At 39.6% G+C, this 20,458-nt stretch overlaps 1 protein-coding gene across 8 annotated transcripts in view; it reads right to left on the bottom strand.

The window, feature by feature from the left end:
- The window catches only part of LOC131236697 (uncharacterized), a 34,809-nt gene extending 14,699 nt beyond the window's left edge, over positions 1-20,110 (bottom strand). For 7 of the 8 annotated variants that reach the window (XR_009166836.1, XR_009166838.1, XR_009166837.1 and 4 more), the window contains exons 1-7: positions 19,953-20,110; positions 18,051-18,197; positions 17,780-17,962; positions 16,486-16,568; positions 16,148-16,346; positions 12,908-13,029; positions 11,625-11,691 (exon numbers count right to left, since the gene is read on the bottom strand). Coding sequence is in view for 3 of the 8 variants with exons in the window: in XM_058234055.1 (XP_058090038.1) it covers positions 11,625-11,691; positions 12,908-13,029; positions 16,148-16,346; positions 16,486-16,568; positions 17,780-17,962; positions 18,051-18,197; positions 19,953-20,036 (885 nt within the window). In the remaining 5 variants the exon portion in view is untranslated. The remainder of the gene's footprint in view (positions 1-11,624; positions 11,692-12,907; positions 13,030-16,147; positions 16,347-16,485; positions 16,569-17,779; positions 17,963-18,050; positions 18,198-19,952) is intronic. The other variant, XR_009166840.1, reaches the window with a different exon arrangement.
- Between the last annotated feature and the right edge of the window lie 348 nt (positions 20,111-20,458).

Below are 20,458 nucleotides of genomic sequence, written 5' to 3'. Positions count from 1 at the left end.
CAGTGGGTCATGTGGACAGGCTCATGGGAGTGATGTTTAGGAATTATGATGAGGATTACATTGCACTCTTCATATTAATAGCAGAAAGAGGTCTCATCATTATAGTAGATGGCATTCCTGTGGTTTATCCTTCGCGTCTAGCCCAACCGAATAGGGAACTCCTAAACTTGGGGGCAATGCCTACAGGTCTTTTGGAAACCATTCCAAGAGAAAATAGAAAAGGGAGGGGAACGGCAAAAGTTTTGCAATGAAAATTCTTTCCTGGAATGTTAGAGGGCTGGGATGCCCCCATAAACGATCCCAGGTTAAGGATATGTGCAATAGATCTAAAGCCAAAGTTATCGTCTTGCAGGAAACAAAGCTCCAAGGTATGGATGGAGGTCTAGTTAATTCTCTCTGGTGCCGTAGAGGTAAGGACTGGCTGGTCCTTAATGCAATCTGCTCTGCGGGAGGTATCTTGTTTACGTGGGATACCTCTGGCAGATCAGTTGAGGACTGCTAGATTGGTCTTTTTTCTGTCAACGTTGTGTTTAAGGAATTTGGGTCGGGCTTCCATTGGAAGTTTTTGGGGATTTATGGCCCTACCAATCCTTCGTCCCACCCTTCTTTCTGGCTTGAGCTTTCCTATTTCCAACATAATTAAAGTCCCATAGGTGGTGGGAGGAGTTTTTAATGTTATTCGTTTCTCCTTTGAGGGATCCAAGGGGTCGTCGATCACTTCTTCCATGAGACAATTTTTGGACTGGGTGGCCAGACATGGGAGATGGACATTCCCCTGGGAGGAGTTAAGTTTTCTTGGTCTAATAGAAGAAATCTCCCTCCCATGTCTCTTCTTGATAGATTCCTATTATCCCATGATTGGGTCACTCGTTTCTCATTTGCGAGACAAACAGGCTTGCCAAAACCTGTTTCTGATCATTGCCCCATTCTTTTAGAAACCAAAGAATTGAATTGGGGCCCCATACCTTTTCGATTTGAATTAGCTTGGATGGAAATGGAGAGTTTTCAAGAAATGATATTTGGTCGGTGGAATTCTTGTGATTGCGAGGGAAAACTCGGTTTCGTTCTATTGGAATTCTTGTGATTGCAAGGGAAAACCCAGTTTCATTCAGTTTTAAAAACTGCAATTTCTGGAGGTGAACCTCAAGTCTTGGCATAAAGCGATCTTCGGTAAGAGAGAAATTGAGATTACTGCCTTACTGGCTGAAATCCAAGCTCTGGACATTAAGGAAGAGGCCCAACTTCTCTTTGAGGAAGAGATTTCTCTTAGACTCCAGTTATCCCATGATTACAGTAGTAGGCTGTAGGAGGAGGAGATCAACTGGAGGCAACGCTCTAGGGCCCTTTAGCTTAAGGAGGGTGACCGAAATACCAAATTCGTTCACAAATTTGCTAATGCTTAGGCGCAGGTTAATGCTATTGCCTCTCTATCTATTGATAATAGGGTGAGTACTGATAAGGCCACTGTTTGTGACTCTATAGTTTAAAAAAATTCTGACTTGCTAACTGCTGATTCTATTGAGCATCCCAAGTTGGATGGTCTGCCTTTCCAATCCTTATCTGAGGAGGAAGCAAATCATCTTGAGAGGGATGTAGATTTGGAAGGGATTAAGTTGGTTGTTTGGGATCTAGGAAGAGTCAAAGCCCCGGGACCTAATGGATTTCCTCTGGCTTTCTTTCAATCTTTTTCGGATATCATTAAACATGACCTTTTTGCTTTTGTCCAGGAATTCTTTGCTCACTATAGGCTTTCAACTAAGCTAAGTAGTACGTTCATAGCTTTGATCCTTAAGTTGGAAGGAGCCCAGGAATTGATTGACTTTCATCTGATTAGCTTACTTGGTAGCCCTTATAAAATCCTGTCAAAAGTGCTAGCCCAGAGACTTAAACTAGCCATATCCAGGATTGTGTCTCCCTTCCAGTTTGCATTTATGGAGGGTTAGCAAATCCTAGATTGTGCCCTCATAGCTAATGAATGCCTCGACTTGTGTCAAGGAGAAAAGAAAATGAATTATTTACAAACTTGACATTCAAAAAGCTTATGACCACGTGGATCGGTCATTCCTGGATTATATTTTGGAAAGAATGGGTTTGGGTTTCAAATGGCGATCCTGGATTCACATATGCATATCCTCCCCCAAATATTCGGTTTTAATTAATGGCTCTCCATTTGGTTACTTTTGTGTCTAAAGGCCTTCGTCAAGGAGAACCCTTGTCCCTCATCCAATTTTTCCTAGCCTCTGAAGCCTTGAGCAGTACGATATCTCGAGGGCAGGATTTGGGCTTATTCAGAGGCTTTTCTATTCCTAATTTTCCAACTTATATTAATCATTTGCAGTTTGCTAATGATACGCTCCTCCTCTATGATGCAGATGATTTGATGATCACCTTTCTTAGTATGACCCTTTGTTGGTTCCAAGTGGTTTCGGGATTCAAGGTTAATATGTCTAAATCAGAGGTGTATGGGATTAATACCCCCATCGAAGTTTGTAACTCTATCACTGGTATCCTAGGCTGTAAGGTTGGTACCCTCCCTACTCTGTACCTTAGTCTACCTCTTTTTGTTGGTAAGCCTCCGCTCTTTCCGTCGGATAAGATTTTGGAAAAAAAATGGAAAAAATTTAATTTAATTTAAAAATAAAAATAACTATCTTCTTGGATGTTGAACACTCTCTCTAGGAGGGAGCATTAATTTGATCAAGGCTTTCTTATCCAGCATGCCTATTTACTTCTTATCTTTGTTCATTTGCCCCAAGTCTATGATTTCTAAGATAGATAAGTTGCGGTGGAAATTTCTGTGGCAGGTAGAGGTGTACACGAGTCGAGTTAGCTCACTCGGATCGACTCGGAAAAGCTTGACTCGACTCAGATCAAAACTGTGTACGAACCAAGTCAAGCCAATTTTAATGAGCTCGAAACACTTCGAGTCGAGTCCGAGTTGGACCTAGCTCGACTCAACTCGACTCGGTGTTGAGCTCGACTCGATTCGATATTTCACTCGACTCGAATCGGTTAGGCTCGGATTGAGTTTTGAGTCGAGTGTATATAGGTTTCTATATATATATATATATATATATATATATATATATATATATATATATATATATATATATATATAGGTTTCTATATATATATATATATAACCCTTACCCGTTCCGCCAAACCTAACCCCAGCGGCCAGCGCCCAAATCCTAACCCGTTCGCCCAACCCTAACCCGTTCGCCCAAATCCTCTCGGTCGTTCGCCCAAATCCTCTCAGTCGTCCGTTCGCCCAAATCCTCTCGGTCGTCCGTTCGCCCAAATCGAAACCAACTATTTGATGAAATGACCCAACCAAGTGTCGGCTGATGGCAAGGAAGGTATGTAAGTGAAACAAATACCCCTTTTTCTTGATTTTCATGTTGCCTATGACATGTTTGATGAAATACCTGTAAAAATCGCTGCCGCTATTTTACAAACAATGAGAATTTGAGATGCAATCCATGTGTCTGTGAAAATGCCGCAGAGGCGTACTCGGCTCGATCTTGGCTTGAACTCAGCTCAAACTGGCCTGAGCTACTGACCAAACCGAGCCGAGCCGAGTTCGAGCTGGGGTTGGCAAGTGGCCGAGCCGAGTCGAGCTGTGCCAAGCTCGACTTGGATCGACTCGTGTACACCTCCAGTGGCAGGGGAACTTTGAGTCTTTTAAGTTCCCTTTTCTCCAATGGAAGGAGGTATGCTCCCCTTATAACGAAGGAGGTGCTAATATCAAAGATCTTCACATTATGAATAAGCCCTCCTTGGTAAATGGATTTGGCATTTCAGTGTTGAGCCTGACAGCTTATGGAGAAGAATTATAGTGGCTAAATATGGCTCTTCTCCTTTTGATTGGTGGATTAAGGATTCGTCTGTGTACCGATCCTCCTTTATGTGCAAAGGGATTGCTAAATTTCCCCCATTGTTCGTGATAGAATATCTTTTTCCCTGGGCAATGGTTGAAGGATCAGATTCTGGTTGGATGTTTGGTCTGGGAATTCCACCTTAGCTGAAGACTTTCCTCTTTTATTTGCTTTACCCCCAGATTGCAACACCATTGTCTCTGATCGCTTTGTCGCTAATGACTCTAGAGGATCTTGGATCCCACCTCTTAGAAGACATCTTTATGACGATGAGTTCCAGGAGTTCTTACTTTGCCGGTGCGCTTGCAGGCTCTTGCTTTGTATCCTGCAAAGGAAGACTTGTTACGTTGGAGGCCATCCAATTCAGGAGCATTCACAGTTAGATCTGTTAGTAGGATAGACAACAAACATACCATATATTGTTGTACCATATATTGCTGTAATTAAGGGCTGTAATTAGGGGATATAGATGCCGTAATTAGGGGATATAGATGCTGTTGTTATGCTGTAATTAAAGGTTGTAATTAGGGCATATAGATGCTACTGTTATGCTGTAATTAAGGGCTGTAATTAGGGGATATAGATGTTGTTGTTATGCTGTAATTAGGGGATATAGATGTTGTTGTTATACTGTAATTAAGGGCTGTAATTAGGGGATATAGAGGTTGCTGTTATGCTGTAATTAAGGGATATATTGTAAGTAGGAAAAATGATAGATGCTGCTGTTATACTGTAATTAAGGGCTGTAATTAGGGGATATAGAGGTTGCTGTTATGCTGTAATTAAGGGATATATTGTAAGTAGGAAAAATGATTTCTATATAAGAAAAGGACCACTCAATTGAGGGTCATTGAGCAAATCTGACATGGTATCAGTGCCACTCTCTGCAACCTTGTCTTTGGTCCAATCTTCGTGGTTCTAGGCTCTGGTTTTCTGGTTTCTTGGGTGCGGGTTTTGGTTTGCAATTTTTTGGTGCATTTCGAGAGATTCTAGTTATGGCTAACAACTCCAACTCAGAAGTCTTTCAAACTCGGTTTACAGGGAAGAATTATGCTACCTGGGAGTTTCAGTTTCAACTTTTTGTCATAGGAAAGGATTTGTGGGGTCATGTTGATGGGAGTGATCCAGTGCCTACCGATCCTACGATGTTGGTTCAATGGAAGGTGAAAGATGCTCGCGTGATGACTTGGATTCTTGGATCTATTGATCCACTGCTTATACTCAATTTAAGGCCGCACAAGACGGCTAAATCGATGTGGGAATACTTGAAAAAGGTCTATCATCACAATCATTCCGCCCGGCGATTTCAGTTGGAAACTGATCTTGCTTCCTATTCCCAAGGTACACTCTGTTCAGGAATATTTTTGTGGTTTTCAGAATCTTTGGGCTGAGTTTTCCGACATTGTGTATGCCGACGTGTCGACCAAGTCCCTCTCTGTTGTTCAAGCAGTTCATGAAGTTAGCAAAAGAGACCAGTTTTTAATAAAACTAAGGCCAGAATTCAAGTCTATTCGCTCCAACCTGATGCACAGGGATCCTTCACCATCTCTTGACGTGTGTTTTGGAGCACTTATTCGAGAGGAACAACGTCTTCTTACTCAGTCTTTGCTTCCACAAGAGAATGTTGTCGCATACGCTGCTCAAGGTAAAGGGAGGATTCGAAACATGCATACAGTTCAGTGCTACAGTTGCAAAGATTATGGGCATATTGTTACCCATTGTGCTAAAAAGTTCTATAACTACTGTAAACAGAAGGGGCACATCATCAAAGAATGCCCAACACGTCCTCAAAACCGACCCATGAATGCTTATCATGCTACTGCTACTGGCCACACTTCAGATGGGGTAACCAGCACTCAAAATCTCACTCCAGTGTCATCTTCCACTGCTGCTACACCTACCCTTACACCAGAAATGGTGCAGCAAATGATTGTATCGGCATTTTCACTTTAGGGCTGCAAGGTAAGGGTACTATACGTACTATACCCTCTCAATCTTGGCTTGTTGACTCCGCTGCATCCAATCACATGACCAGTTCTCCTGATATGCTTAGCAATGTTCGTAAGTACACTGGTTCTTCTGATATTCAAGTTGCTAATGGCCATCGTTTACCGATTACTGGGGTTGGTGATATCGCACCATCACTTACTAATATTTTTGTATCACCTGGGCTTTCTACGAGTCTTATCTCGATTGGATAATTAGTGGATGATAATTACAATGTTCAATTTTCTCGTGATAGTTGTCATGCGAAGGATCCGGTGTCGGGAAGGACAATAGCGAAGGGGCCTAAAGTTGGGAGACTGTTTCCATTATACTTTTCCATTCCTAGTATCATTTCTTTGGCTTGTACTACTGTCTCCAATAATTGTGAAGTATGGCACAAACGTTTAGGCCATCTAAACAATGTTGTTTTATCTCATTTGCTGAATTCTGGTTCGTTGGGAAAAAAAGATTCTTCTTTGCCTCATGCTTTGTCTTTTGATTGTTCTACGTGTAAAATCGGAAAAAGTAAGATTCTTTCCTTCCCTTCTTCCGGGAGTAGGGCAAAGAATTGATGTGACCTTGTTCATAGTAATGTATGGGGCATTACTTCTGTCATTTCTCATGCTCATTATAAATATTTTGTGACATTCATAGATGACCATAGTCGGCATACTTGTGTATATTTTCTGCACTATAAGTCTGAAGTCTTTGCTGTTTTCAAATCGTTTCTAGCATATGTTGAGAATCAATTTACCACTAGAATTAAGACTTTACGATCTGATTCTGGTGGAGAATGTCTCATGAATTTCTTAAGTTTCTTCGTCACAAAGGAATTATTTCTCACCGCTCGTGTCCTTATACGCCTCAACAGAATGGCGTGGCTGAGCGCAAAAATCGACATTTGTTAGATGTTGCTAGGACCTTGTTACTTGCATCTTCTGTTCCTCCTAAATTTTGAGTTGAAGCTTTAGCTACAGCGGTATACTTGATTAATAGGTTGCCTTCTAAAGTGCTAAATTTCGACTCTCCATTCTATCGTCTGCATAAACAACACCCTAGCTTTCTTGACTAGCTTTCTTGACTTACACACTTTTGGTTGTGTCTGTTTTGTGCATCTACCTCCGCCTCTCTGCGCAATCTGTGAAATGTGTCTTTATGAGATATAACTTATCTCAAAAAGGATTTGTGTGCTATGATGCTTCTCCAATAAATTTCATACATCTCGTGATGTTGTTTTCTTTGAGCATCAATATTTCTTTCCTAGTTCTATTACATCATCTCCTACAGTTACTGTTCTTCCTCACTTTGATGATTTGATGTGCCCTCCTAAACGCTTCAAGCCTGGTTTTGTGTATGAACGCCGTCGACCAACTCTACCCCTTCCTGAGTCTGATCTACCACCTGATCCCGTTTTGCACCCTCCTCGACGATCTGGCCGTACTTCTCATCAACCGGATAGGTATGGTTTCCCTCATACCTCCTTCACGGCTACCTTATCAACTGTGTCGATTCCTAATTCTTACTCACAAGCTGATAAACATGAGTGTTGGAGAAAGGCTATGCAGGAAGAACTTCAAGCTCTTCAAGAAAATCAGACTTGGGACATGGTCCCTTGTCCTTCTCATGTCAAGCTAATTGGGTGTAAGTGGGTTTTTTCTGTGAAACTTCGGCCTGATGGGTCTGTGGACCGTTATAAGGCTCGTTTGGTTGCCCTTGGTAACCACCAGGAGTATGGGGTTGACTATGAGGAGACCTTTGCTCTTGTCGCTAAAATGACAACTGTGCGTACTATTATTGCCATCGCAGCCTCTCAGGGATTGTCCCTTTGCCAGATAGATGTGAAGAACGCATTTCTTCACGGTGATTTACAGGAAGATGTTTACATGACAACTCCTCCTGGCCTCTGCTCGTCATCAACGTCAAATGTGTGTAAGCTGAAGCACTCTCTATATGGTTTGAAACAGGCTCCCCGAGCTTGGTTTGATAAGTTCCGGGCTACCTTACTTCGATTTTCTTTCATCCAAAGCCAGTATGATTCTTCGTTGTTTCTTCGAACAACTTCTGTTGGTATCGTTCTTCTTCTAGTTTATGTCGACGACATTGTCATCACTGGGACTAATTCTGCCCTCATTGATCAACTCAAGCAAAATCTTCATGATTCATTCCATATGAAGGATCTTGGTCCTCTCCGGTATTTCCTCGGTTTGGAGGTTCAGTCCGATTCCTCTGGGGTTTTCCTGCATCAACATAAATACACGGAGGACTTGATTTCCTTGTCTAGTTAGCAAGACTCCTCTTCAGTGGATACCCCTTTGGAAGTGAATGTCAAGTATCGACGTGAGGAGGGGGATCACCTTCCTGATCCCATGGTGTTTCGACAGTTAGTTGGTAGTCTTAATTATCTCACTATTACACGGCCTGACATGTCCTTTACTGTCCAGCAAGTCAGTCAATTTTTGCAATCTCCTCGCCACCTTCATCTTGCCGCAGTCCGCCGAATTATTCGATATCTCCGGGGTTCCTCTCACCGTGGCTTGTTCTTCTCTATTGGTACTCCTCTTCGCCTTGTGGCTTTTAGTGATGCTGATTGGGCAGGATGTCCTAATACTCGCCGGTCTGTCACCGGGTGGTTTATGTTTCTTGGTGATTCACTTATCTCTTGGAAGAGTAAGAAACAGGATCGTGTTTCCAAATCTTCGACCGAGTTCGAGTACGGTGCCATGTCGGCAGCCTGCTCAGAGATTATGTGGCTCCGTGGCTTACTTGCTGAAATAGGTTTTCCTCAGTCTTCTCCCACTCCTCTTCATGCTGATAATACGAGTGCTATTTAGATCGCTACCAATCCCGTCTATCACGAGCGTACCAAACATATTGAGGTGGACTGCCATTCTATTCGGGAAGCTGTTGATACTTGGGTTATCTCTCTTCCACATGTCTCAAGCGATCTTCAAATAGCAGACGTCTTCACCAAAGCTATGACACGACTACGTCATCAATTTCTTGTTAGCAAATTAATGCTTCTTGATCGACCAGCATCAATTTGAGAGGGGATGTTAGTAGGATAGACAACAAACATACCATATATTGTTGTACCATATATTGCTGTAATTAAGGGCTGTAATTAGGGGATATAGATGCTGCTGTTATGCTGTAATTAAAGGCTGTAATTAGGGGATATAGATGCTGTAATTAGGGGATATAAATGCTGCTGTTATGCTGTAATTAAGGGTTGTAATTAGGGGATATAGATGCTACTGTTATGTTGTAATTAAGGGTTGTAATTAGGGGATATAGATGTTGCTGTTATGCTGTAATTAAGGGCTGTAATTAGGGGATATAGATGCTGCTGTTATGCTGTAATTAAGGGCTATAATTAGGGGATATAGAGGTTGCTGTTATGCTGTAATTAAGGGATATATTGTAAGTAGGAAAAATGATTTCTATATAAGAAAAGGACCACTCGATTGAGGGTCATTGAGCAAATCTGACAAGATCTTTGTACAGTCATCTTCAAACCTAGGTGAATCCTTCTTCCTGCTGCCACACAAGTGCCCAGTGGTCCTATGGTCTTCCCCCAAAGGTGGCAGCCTTTGGATGGCTCGCTGCTAGGAACCGCATTCTCATGGTGGACAATCTGAAAAAGAGAGGCTTTGTGATGCCAAATGTTTCTCCTTTGCCTCCAACAGGAAGAATTGGTGGACCTTCTCATGCACTGCAAGTTTTTTGTTGACCTGTGGTGGAGTGTGCTGCGTTTAGCGGGTGTTTCTTGGTCCATGCCCTCCTTTATTGACGATTTATTCTGCTGCTGGCATGGGGAGTCGGGAGGTGGCAGGCTGTCTTCTTTGTCGTTCTCTAGGCAGTGTGGGCCGAACATAATAACCTTTGTTTCAGGAATCTCTTCTCTTTGGCGGTTGTCGTGTTCTCTAGGGTTCTACTGTTGTTTAGGGATTAGGCCCCATGAGGCTGGGGTGGATTTGTTATGTTGCTTTCTTGGGTTCTCTTTTCTTTTTCTTTCCTTTTTTTCTTCTTTTTGGGCTTAACCTGGTACTTTCTTGTTGCTTTTTTGTTTTTGTCCCTGTAGCCTTGTCGTTTTGGCTCTTTTAATAAATTTTCTTACCTCTAAAAAAATCCCTCATTTCATAAGAACTTCAGAATTCAAAATAATGAAGTCAATCAAGGTTCACAATTAAGGATAACACTAGAAGAAATAATAAAGTGGAATGAATATTTCTATCTAGAATTCTATAAATGCGGAAACTTGTGCACTCACTCACTTCCCTCAATGGGCTAACCTCAATTTAAGTAATGAATATCAGGCATTTCTATTTTGTCCCAAAGCCACCATGCTAATTTACATGTTTTAGCCTGCAGGCCCAACCTTTTGTACTTACAATTACGTGAAGGTGTGCTTTTGTTTGATGAATGATTCCATCATTGCTTTTATAGCAACAGAACGAGATTAAAAGGAACACAGGAGGAGAGAAGTGATTTCAATTTTTTTTAAGACAAGAATTTTATTAATCAAAGGGAAAGCAAAAACAAAGAAGAAGACAAACAGAAAGGAAAACAGAAAAGAAAAAGGACAAATACAAACAGCCAGCCCCACAACTAGTAACCCCCCCAAACAAAAACAAATCAAGGAGCCCAATCCCTGAACAAAACTAAGACCCTCGAAAACACACCCGCCAAGGTGGAGCTCTAGTTCCAGAGACAGCGATTATTCCTTTCGTACCACACAGCCCAAAAAATAGCCAAGAGGATGACATGCCACTTCCTTTTTTTCCAAAAGCTCCTCCCAAATCCGCATGCCAAGTACAAATGAGATGGTCCACTGATTTGGGCACAACCCATGACACTCCAGCTAAATGAAGCACTCTCTACCATAATTCCAAGGAGAAAGAGCAATGGATGAACAGATGATCCACTGTTTCCTCTGCCTTTAGGTAGAGAAGACACATTTGGGAGAAGTAATCCTCTTTTCCTTAAATTGTCAATTGTTAAAATTTTCTGACAACAATTAAGAATTTTTATTTTTTTTCCAAATGGCTACAAATATTTTAAAAAAGAAGGGCCACAGAAAGAAACCCAACAATTAAGAATTTTTATATACCGCATAAAACTGATCCCCGGTCCATTATTGATGCCCATTCGAACAATAAAAATCCCTCTTGAATGCATATTGGAAACGATCTACTGCTCACAATCTCTTGAATCATAATTTGAGTGGATCTACACTGCCAAAATTATACAAATACAATACTAAAAGCAAGATATGGGAATAAACGATGCATTGTCATTCTATAAATGTTAAGAAGAACCCCAATTGTTTGAAAATGGAGAAAAAAAAAAAAAAAAGGTTCTTCTTCAGACACTCTGGATGCCCACAGATCATTTTTGCTGTATAAACGTGTGTTAATGGAGACAAGTCATCTATTTTGTTATTGCATTAAATATTCATTTAAGTAGAAATTCAATGAACTTCATCAGAATTTCCATCATTCAATAATAAAAAACTTTATTAAAAAATAAAAAAGATCTACAAAAGACTTCAAGAGGATTAACAGTATGAGTAGAACGTGACATATAATGCAGTCAACTATTGAAATCTTACGGCAAACGGTCACTAGATCATGATACAAGCATGTGAACTTCAGTGAAGTGTTAGGAAATGATTATAATGCATGACCAATAATGCCAGCTTGGTCTGATGATTAATCTTGAAAGTCAAACCATTTCAAGAAGTACTTAGACTGGACTAACCTTTTTCCGCTCTTGACGAACATTTTTCCGTTTGCTTTGCCTCATATCCATCAAGAATTCATCAAAACTGTGGCATAAAATGAATAGTTTGTAAACTCAATATAAATTATAGACCCTAGATTACATTAAAATATATACTTAAAATATTTATGCAAAGCAGTCTTCTTTAGGAGACAATCTAGTTACCAACATGAAACTCTAGGCCTAAAGCAACTAGTAAAAGCGTAAGAAAACCATCCCTACTACACTAGACCGACACATGCCATGTCTATGTTGGTGATAGAGTGCAAACCCGAGGAGAGTCATTAGCACTGCCAGTTTATTTTTAACAAAATTTAATCTAAGACGATAAAAGCCAGATGTAAGCCATATTTTATAAACAAGAGAATAATTAGAAAATTTATGTTTACCACAAGAATTATGAGGAGAAACAAAGTTCTAGATACCATGACGTGATTACCAGTGGGCTTGTGTGCATGCACATGTGAGAGAGAGACACAAAGGTAGCTAATGTGAAGCAACGACTGAGTAATATCAGTTGTGTGACAGGAAAGCCATTTTGATATGGGTCAGAAAAAGGGAAATGGAAAAACAGAATCCTTATTAATTCAGTTTCCATTTTCTACACCATCTCAAAGGCCAGGCAGATTTTTTTGTCCTCAAAGACCACGCAGATTTATCCTTTAAAATAGTCAAACCATCCACTATACATGGGTACATCCAAACAGGCCCTTATATTTTCTGTGAACACCCAGGTTATCTGAAATATATATCACAAAAAAGAAAAGAAAAGAAACAGTAGAAGAAAATATGCCCGTATAGAGATTTCATTCAGAAACAGCAAATGTTTCCGGAAGTCCCAAATAAGCATCCACATAGTATCATTTATGTTATGATTTTTAAATAGGAGAGTGCCATTGGCATCCTCTCTGACTCCTAAATATACCCATCTTTCCACTTTTGGTTATACAGTAGTGAGAAGTTTGTACTATTGCATAACCAAAAGTAGCAGGGATAGGCGCAAATGGTGGCTCCATAATATACCAAGTGGATGGAGCATAAAGAAAAATGCACGAAACAGCTACTGACCAGTGACCACCTATATAAAAATAGTAATCACAAAATATCTGACCAGCTATATGTTGCATGCCCAACAGATTCAAAGTGCACTCGAAAACCTAAAATTGAATGAATTGAACAATAAATTAAACATACATGCCATGTCATGACAACCAAACCATACCTATAAAAATGACCAAGAGAATGAGTTTGTTATCACTCACTTCTTATAATTACGATTTTTCCAATGGTATTGCATGCCTATTCTCTGCAGAAATCCATTTTCCTTCATTTTGTGCCACTCATTTTCAGATGGAAAGGTCACATGCAATGATGAGACCTGGAACTATCACAAGATACAACAACCATGGTAAACATTTACAAAACAGTGCCAATTAAAGCATTCAAGTCTATGTGGGATCTGGGCAAAATAAAGGATAGTGACAATAGAGAACTCCCATTTAAGCATGTAGACAAAACCAGAAAAATGGTAGCATTTCTATAGGAAAAAGAAACTATGGAAATTTTAACAGTTCTAATAAAGGAATGTTAAGGGGAAAAAGAAAAAAAAAAAAACTCCACTGAGCATAATACATGCTTCAAAGGAAAATGGTAAATAAAATCATATTATGCACATGCACTCACAAACCCAGACGTACATACATACATAGGAACATAAAGTAAAATCCATTTAGTTGTATGGGTACTTCCAACCGTATGATGCATGATGTGTGTGTGTGTGTTTTGGAAAGGTATGATACATCATGAAATACATCACTAAAAGAGAAAACCCACTGCAAAATGGAAGTCTGCACAATAAGTGTCACAAGAGACTGCATAGGAGTCATAGTAATCTGGATGCGCCCCTGCTCATGCAGTTCTTGTTGAGAAAGAACATGTGGCAACAATGCACAGCCTCGCTTTCCAGTTTGGGGGACAGCCTGTTGATTTTCTAATATATTTCCATGCATGAATTTTAGAGTAGTTGAAAAGCATGGATAATCGTTTGTGGAAGGATGACCCCCAATCTGGTAGAAACTGGATAACCACATCACACTGGTTCTTTCTCAGCTTGAGAAGGAAGACTGCTCGGCAAGCTCCATCCAGGCTACTTTTGTTATTCAGAACAGATTCTCTGATTAGAGTAATTAATTGCTATGAAGATCATTGATATCAAAGAATGTATGGGGAGGAATGAGCAACTACAACCTGTTATAGGCAAGTCAGACATTCCAGTGTGTGGACAAGATCACAGATATGCATAAGGAGGATCCCACAGTGAATATCCCCTAGCAGGCTAGCACAAAATCAAACCAGTCCACTCGTCAGGAAGGGTCCCTGACATAAAAATGCAGTTTAAATCAGTGTTTTAAATATCGATGATACCAGCCGATATATCCCACGATATATCTTGTATCCCACTTGTGTGATACGAAACGCACAGGCAGTGCCAATATATCCCACCTATTCAATCCAGTGAGCATTTTCAATTTTTGATCCATGTTTTTGTTGTAAATCACATTAAACCAGTGTCAAATGGATGCAAATCTATGATTCTTCATGTTTTCCATGAAAAAATATGGATTGGAACTTCAATTTCGAGATTTGGCGGAGATGGGTCAAGTTGTGAAAATTTGAGAAAAAAAATAAAAAAAATTCTCAATTTCTCACAAAGCAGTTGTAATCTTTGTATCCAAACACAAAATTAAACATGTATGTAACATGATCTAGTGATTGTTCTTTTGCTTTTGAATGTACTGATTGTGTTTCCATACATGTCTTCTTATGTTTATAAATTATATGAATATACTTGCGTCAGTTCAGTTGAAAAGCACATATATTAGGACCCCATACAAATAAAACCCCTATTATGTGCACTATTTTTGTAATGTTTTTATTTCTAAGTGTGTATTGATGTCTTTTACAACAATCCATGAAGTTTCATTGAAACATTCAACCAATTTTTCAACATTCCCATGTTTCCCAACAACAACGATACATTACGCGATACAACCGATATATCCCATGCAATAACCGATATTTATCCATATCCCAAGGGTATGATACATTATGCGATAACAATATTTAAAACGTCGGTTTACCTTAATGGTTTGATAACGTGTGGGCCATCTGATGAGTGGACTGGCCCAACTTCTGAACCAAGTGACCTTCATGAGGGGGACCACCTTATGCTAACCCAAGGTGGCACATACAATGGCTGTATGTTAAGCTAACTTACAACCAGTTATAGGTGATCATTCCTCATGGCAGGTTTGACCAAATTTTATGCCATTGAATGTACATTTTTCTATAGGTCCACTGGGCGCAAACCTGAGAACTTAATCTTGAAACATGCCCTGTCTACCATTAAGCTACAGTGTTGAACCCAATAACACGTACAATATTATGAGCAAGACTAAAAGGCATGATGTACATTTAGAGGTTATTTCTCATTGAACATAGTGTAAATCAACTGTTCCCTAGCAGTAGAGAACGAAAGAATTCACCGGTGATATCATGAATATTCATAATATAAATAGAAGCTTTGTCATTTTTCAACTAGCTAAAGTAAAAATTATATAATAAAAAATTTTGTAGAAACTTCACACTGGTTCTAAAGTTCTTTATAATCAAACTACAATCTACAAATGGCCATAAACAATACAACAATGGTTCTTCTAGACTGCAATGGAGACGTTAGATTAGCCATAAACTGTAAAAGTAGGAACAAAAGGGAAGTTTTGATAAAAAGATGAGATCAACGAAAACTGGAGATTCATGGGCAAACTCAAAGTTCTCCAGGATCAGATGTGATGGAACAACTCATGGACATCAACGAAATAGTGATTCTGTAAAGCATGCCAGACAATTTGAGCTACCTAGGTCTTGATGTAACATTTGAGATGTGTGCACAAATTTCAAGCCATCTGTACTGAGTTTTCTTTCCACATCTGAGTGCAATAATGTAAGGTATACAAGAAATCATTACTGACCATTCAGATTTCAACACAACGGATTCGCAAAGGATTCCTCTTTTCTTGACAAAATCCTCAATTTTACATTATTTATAACTTCTATTTTGTAGATTCTCTGCAGTAGAGCACTCTAACAAGACACAATAAAATCAGTAGATACTCTGCATGCAAAAGATGAACAGGAAGACCAATGGCAATATTCTGTCCCATCACGGCCTTGTCCCAGCTATTTGGGGCCAACTATCTGAATTCTGTTTCGACCATCATACCTAAGACCCTATCCCTAGTAAGTGAATGGGCCTTCATAATATCCATCTTGTCCAAGTAAATGAATAAATAACAAATGAAAGTCCTCAGATATCAACCCATTTATTTCAAGAGGCTTTTTACCATTCCTAAGTCCATGTGCAGAAAGACAAGATGGACCAGAAAAAATATGTGAGAAACAATAATCAATCTGAAAGAAGCTTGATTCAGTCCGCGCAATACCTCAGCAGTAAGATCCTTCATTGCTGATACTAACTTGTCAAAGACTTGATCCCGATACCAAGTGTTCCGGACTAATATCCTGTGACCTGTTACTGGAGTAAAAGGAACACAACATTGCAACTTTGGATAATATTGAGCGCCGTAGCTGTAGTAGGCATCAGCCCAAGAATAGTCAAAGACGAATTCTCCATACGAGTGACTGCAATTCAAATTAACTAAAATAGTTTAGCTGCTATCAAACAGAAGCAACTAAAAGCTGATTGTAAAAGTTAAAGATGACCATTTAAACAAGAAAAAGGAACAAGGACAGAACATGGACAGCATTGCAGATGCTAAACCTTTTAAGATAAAGTGGAACAACACCTACGATATTTTCGTATTCATCCTGGGCAATAAGATGCCGAGGCACCCATCCTGTTTCCTGAAATAGTTTCAGATAAGATATCAAAAAAAAGGTCTGAGGGTACAGGTTGATGCTGGTAACTATATGATATACATAAGAACGCTCATTTGTCATGTATTCATGGAAGACCATCTAAAGAGAAGAACAGCTCCAAGTGCTTAAAAACTCATGACAATATGATATGATCCGAGTCATAAAATAAAATTTATTATCAGATATTTGTGAAATAACACCTATCTCATGGTCATTTCTCCAAACAGAAGTTCAAGCAACCTTCAAGAAGGGCCACAGAATTTCAAGACGTAACATATACAACTAATCCAGGAAGTGTGATGATGATGATGATGATGTGCATCAAGGAAAATAGAAGTAGCAGGTACAGCTCGATTGCAAGCACTAAGGCTCCAAATAGAATATCTAGAACATGGATGAAATAAATGGAGCATGAAGTGAAAAGTAGTGTTTTAAGTATTGATGATATCAAGCGATATATCCCACGATATATCTTGTATCCCACCTATGCGATACGAAACACACAAGTAGTGGGATATATCCCACATGTTCGATCTGGTGAGCATTTTTTATCCTTTTTTCTATAAATCATTGTCAAATTGTTACAAATCCATGATTTTTCATGTTTCGCATGAAAAATCATGGATTGGGAGCTTCAATTTCGAGATTTGGAGGAGATGGACCAAGTTGTGTAAAATTTAAAAAAAAAAAAAAAAAAACAAAATTTCCCAATTTCTCGCAAATTGGTTGCAATCTATGTCCAAACATAAAATCAAACATGCATGTAACCTGATCTAGTTATTCTTCTTTTGCTTTTGAATGTATTGCTTGTGTTTCCACACGTCTTCTTACATTTATAAATTATATGAATAGACTTTGAATATACTTGCATCAATTTAGTTAGACAATGCTTAGATTAGGACCGCATACAAAGAAAACCTATTATGTGCACTTGTTTTGTAATATTTTGATTTATAAGTGTGTATTGATGTCCTTTTTAACAATCACTGAAGTTTCATTTTATAAAATTTAAAAAAAAAAATCGACTAATTTCCCAATGTTTCCCCATGTTTCCAACAACAACAATACATTACGCGATACAATCGATATATCCCATGCGATAACCGATATGTATCCATATCCCAAGGGTGCGATACATAACACGATACCAATATTTCAACACTGGCAAAAAGAATATGCAGTTGATAATAGCTAACCTTCACGGCACATCCAGTTTCCTCTAAGCTTGAAAGAAAACCATGGGTAAGAAATGGATTCAGTTTTTCAAGGCCGGCTGCATCCATTACACATGCATCCCAGTCCTTTGACGAGATCTCGGAAATTGATGAAACCACTGAAAGGGATATTTTCTGATGCTTTATCTCATTGGATGAGAGTTCCTATATATATAAGTGCAACTAGTGTCACCTTCAGCAAAAGAAATCACCTCGGAAAACCAAATCTGTAGAAAGTACCATAAAAAAACACCTCTAGGGCTGACCCAGTCAAAGTAAATGGCTCAAGGGAAACATCCATTTCATGCGGCTCGAGAGTCTTCCTAGGCCCCCAAAAGATTGCACTAATTTTAGATGAAGGAGCCGAGCTTTGGAAACTTTGTCTAGAATGGCATTTTCCCTGCCATTCAATAAAAAATAAAAATAAAAACATGTCAATAGATTGAAAGAACAGCAATCCACTATCAAAACGGTGTAAAAAGTATACTAAGAAGCAAAGGAATGAGAATGCCCATTCAATCAATTATTTCAACTTTCAACAAACATCAGTGTTTTCTAAACCTAAATATAGCTAAGAAAGCAGAAAGGAAAATATTGCATAATGTCTCACCAACATCAAGCTATGGGAGTCACTCAGATGGTTTGGCTCAGATGGGATTAATCCGGGCCTCTCAAGTTACAATCATGCTCGTGACTCATACGGCATGATTCTACTATCTTATCTGAGCATGGTGGGTTCTGCATTGACCAAGATGAAAGCATTGAGGATGGGCCTAAAATCACACTTGATGTGTTACATGGGAATTGCCGGTGAAATGTCAAGGATGGCACTCTCTATGTCATCAATTGAGCAAACATAAATCTGATGTACTGTGAAGATAGCTGTTCCTGATTTTTCTAAATTTAGTTTGAGAGTTTGCAGAAATCTTGGTTTGTTCGTACCAACCACAAAGGCAATGTAATGGAAGATAATATAGCTACTGAAGCGCGCTTTGTATTCCAGATTTTAGAGAAAACAAAAAGTTCAAATAAAAGTCTCCCGTGTAAACCAAAATCCCCATCATTGTCATCGTAGCCTTGTCCCAACTATTGGGGTCATCTTCATGAATCCTGTTATTCCAATCAAAACAGGCATTCAAATGGTAGCTTAGCAAAAGTTTGATGACTGGCTGCGTAACTCACATCAACCCTCCTCATTTACCGCCGCCGGGGACCGGCTGGTGCAATTACGACGACATGGAGTCCCATTCCCATCCTATATAAACCAAAATGAGAAAAGATGAAGGAATACAAAATAAAATGTTTTCCGGAGGGCGTGTTTGGATGTGCCAGCAAATTCAATTGCATCAGTTAGTCCAACGTAAATGGAAATTACCAAAATCTAGTTACCTTCGTTAGCATTCATATCAAGGGTACGAAACACCAGTTTGCAATTACATCACTTTCAAGCTAGACTCGAAAGAAACGTGACTGCAATTTGTACGCTACAAATCACTACAAAAACTCAAAAACATCGTTGCTTTTTACATTTCCTTTTGATTAAACTGAAATTTCACAATCCAATTCACTTGCTTGTCCAAACGCAACCTAGAGGAATACCAAGATGAAACATTGACTCAACTCTCATTCATCATAATCCAAACTCTATAAGACAGTATACCAAGAATCTACAATTAGAATTCCATGATGTTAAAAAAATTAATTAATTAATTAATTAATTAATAAAGGAGAACAGATCCCCTAAAGCTGGCTGCATGATAACCTCGCACGCAACCCCATCTTTCCTGCAAACACGCCACTTGTGTAGGACATCCATAGCATGCCAACGGTGGGTTTCGTCATGAAGATCAGCCTTTTTGAACATCAGGCTGATTAACTCATCATGTGGCCCACAACTGAATGCTTGTTCAGATTGTCGGTTGTCCGTTATTCTAAAAGCAGCGCCCACCTGATAAGCGAACCGGCCTGATTTTTGTGTCAGGTGATTTTCAGTTGGGGCCTACCGTTTGCATGGTGCAGATTTCGTACATAAGTTGCAAATTGGCGGGAAAGATGGGGCTGCATGAGAAGTTAGGATACTGCCGGCTGTAGCTGATTAGTTCTCGAAAATAGGAAAAGTAGAGATAATAAAATGGGTGATAGAGGAAGTAGTTACGAGAGAGCGAGGGATGTGTCCGAGGAAGGGCGAAGGCCCGTGTATGGGGAGGTCTCTGCCAGAGTAACAATAGCAGGCCGCCATGGCAGTTTGGGAGTGGGGACTTCCGACGACACGAACTCCCCCCGTCGAAGCAGAGGATCTCTAGAGACATGAGGGCCGCGCTTTTAAATGGGGAGGTCTCGCATGCAACTAGTTGGACAATAACTTACTGTCCAACTAGCACATAAGTGTCCACGTGTCAAATTCCTACAAAATCCAACCGTCCAAAATATTGGACCGACTATGATCGTACAAAATCAGGGAAATACGCTCATCATAGGGATCACTCTTTAGAGAATATCGAAATATGGAAAATAATACAAAGTACACTGTAGCCTAAATTAGAAAAGGATTGGCCCATCTATTGCATTGGATGATCTTAATGGTGGGGAAAACCTTTTGGACGGTTGGATTTCGCTAAAAAAAATGATGCGATGGCAACTATGAAGTAGTTGGTTTGCATG

The sequence above is a fragment of the Magnolia sinica genome, chromosome 2 (genome assembly GCF_029962835.1).
Source record: "Magnolia sinica isolate HGM2019 chromosome 2, MsV1, whole genome shotgun sequence".
NCBI lineage: Eukaryota > Viridiplantae > Streptophyta > Magnoliopsida > Magnoliales > Magnoliaceae > Magnolia > Magnolia sinica.
This window is presented reverse-complemented; position numbering and strand designations above follow the sequence as displayed.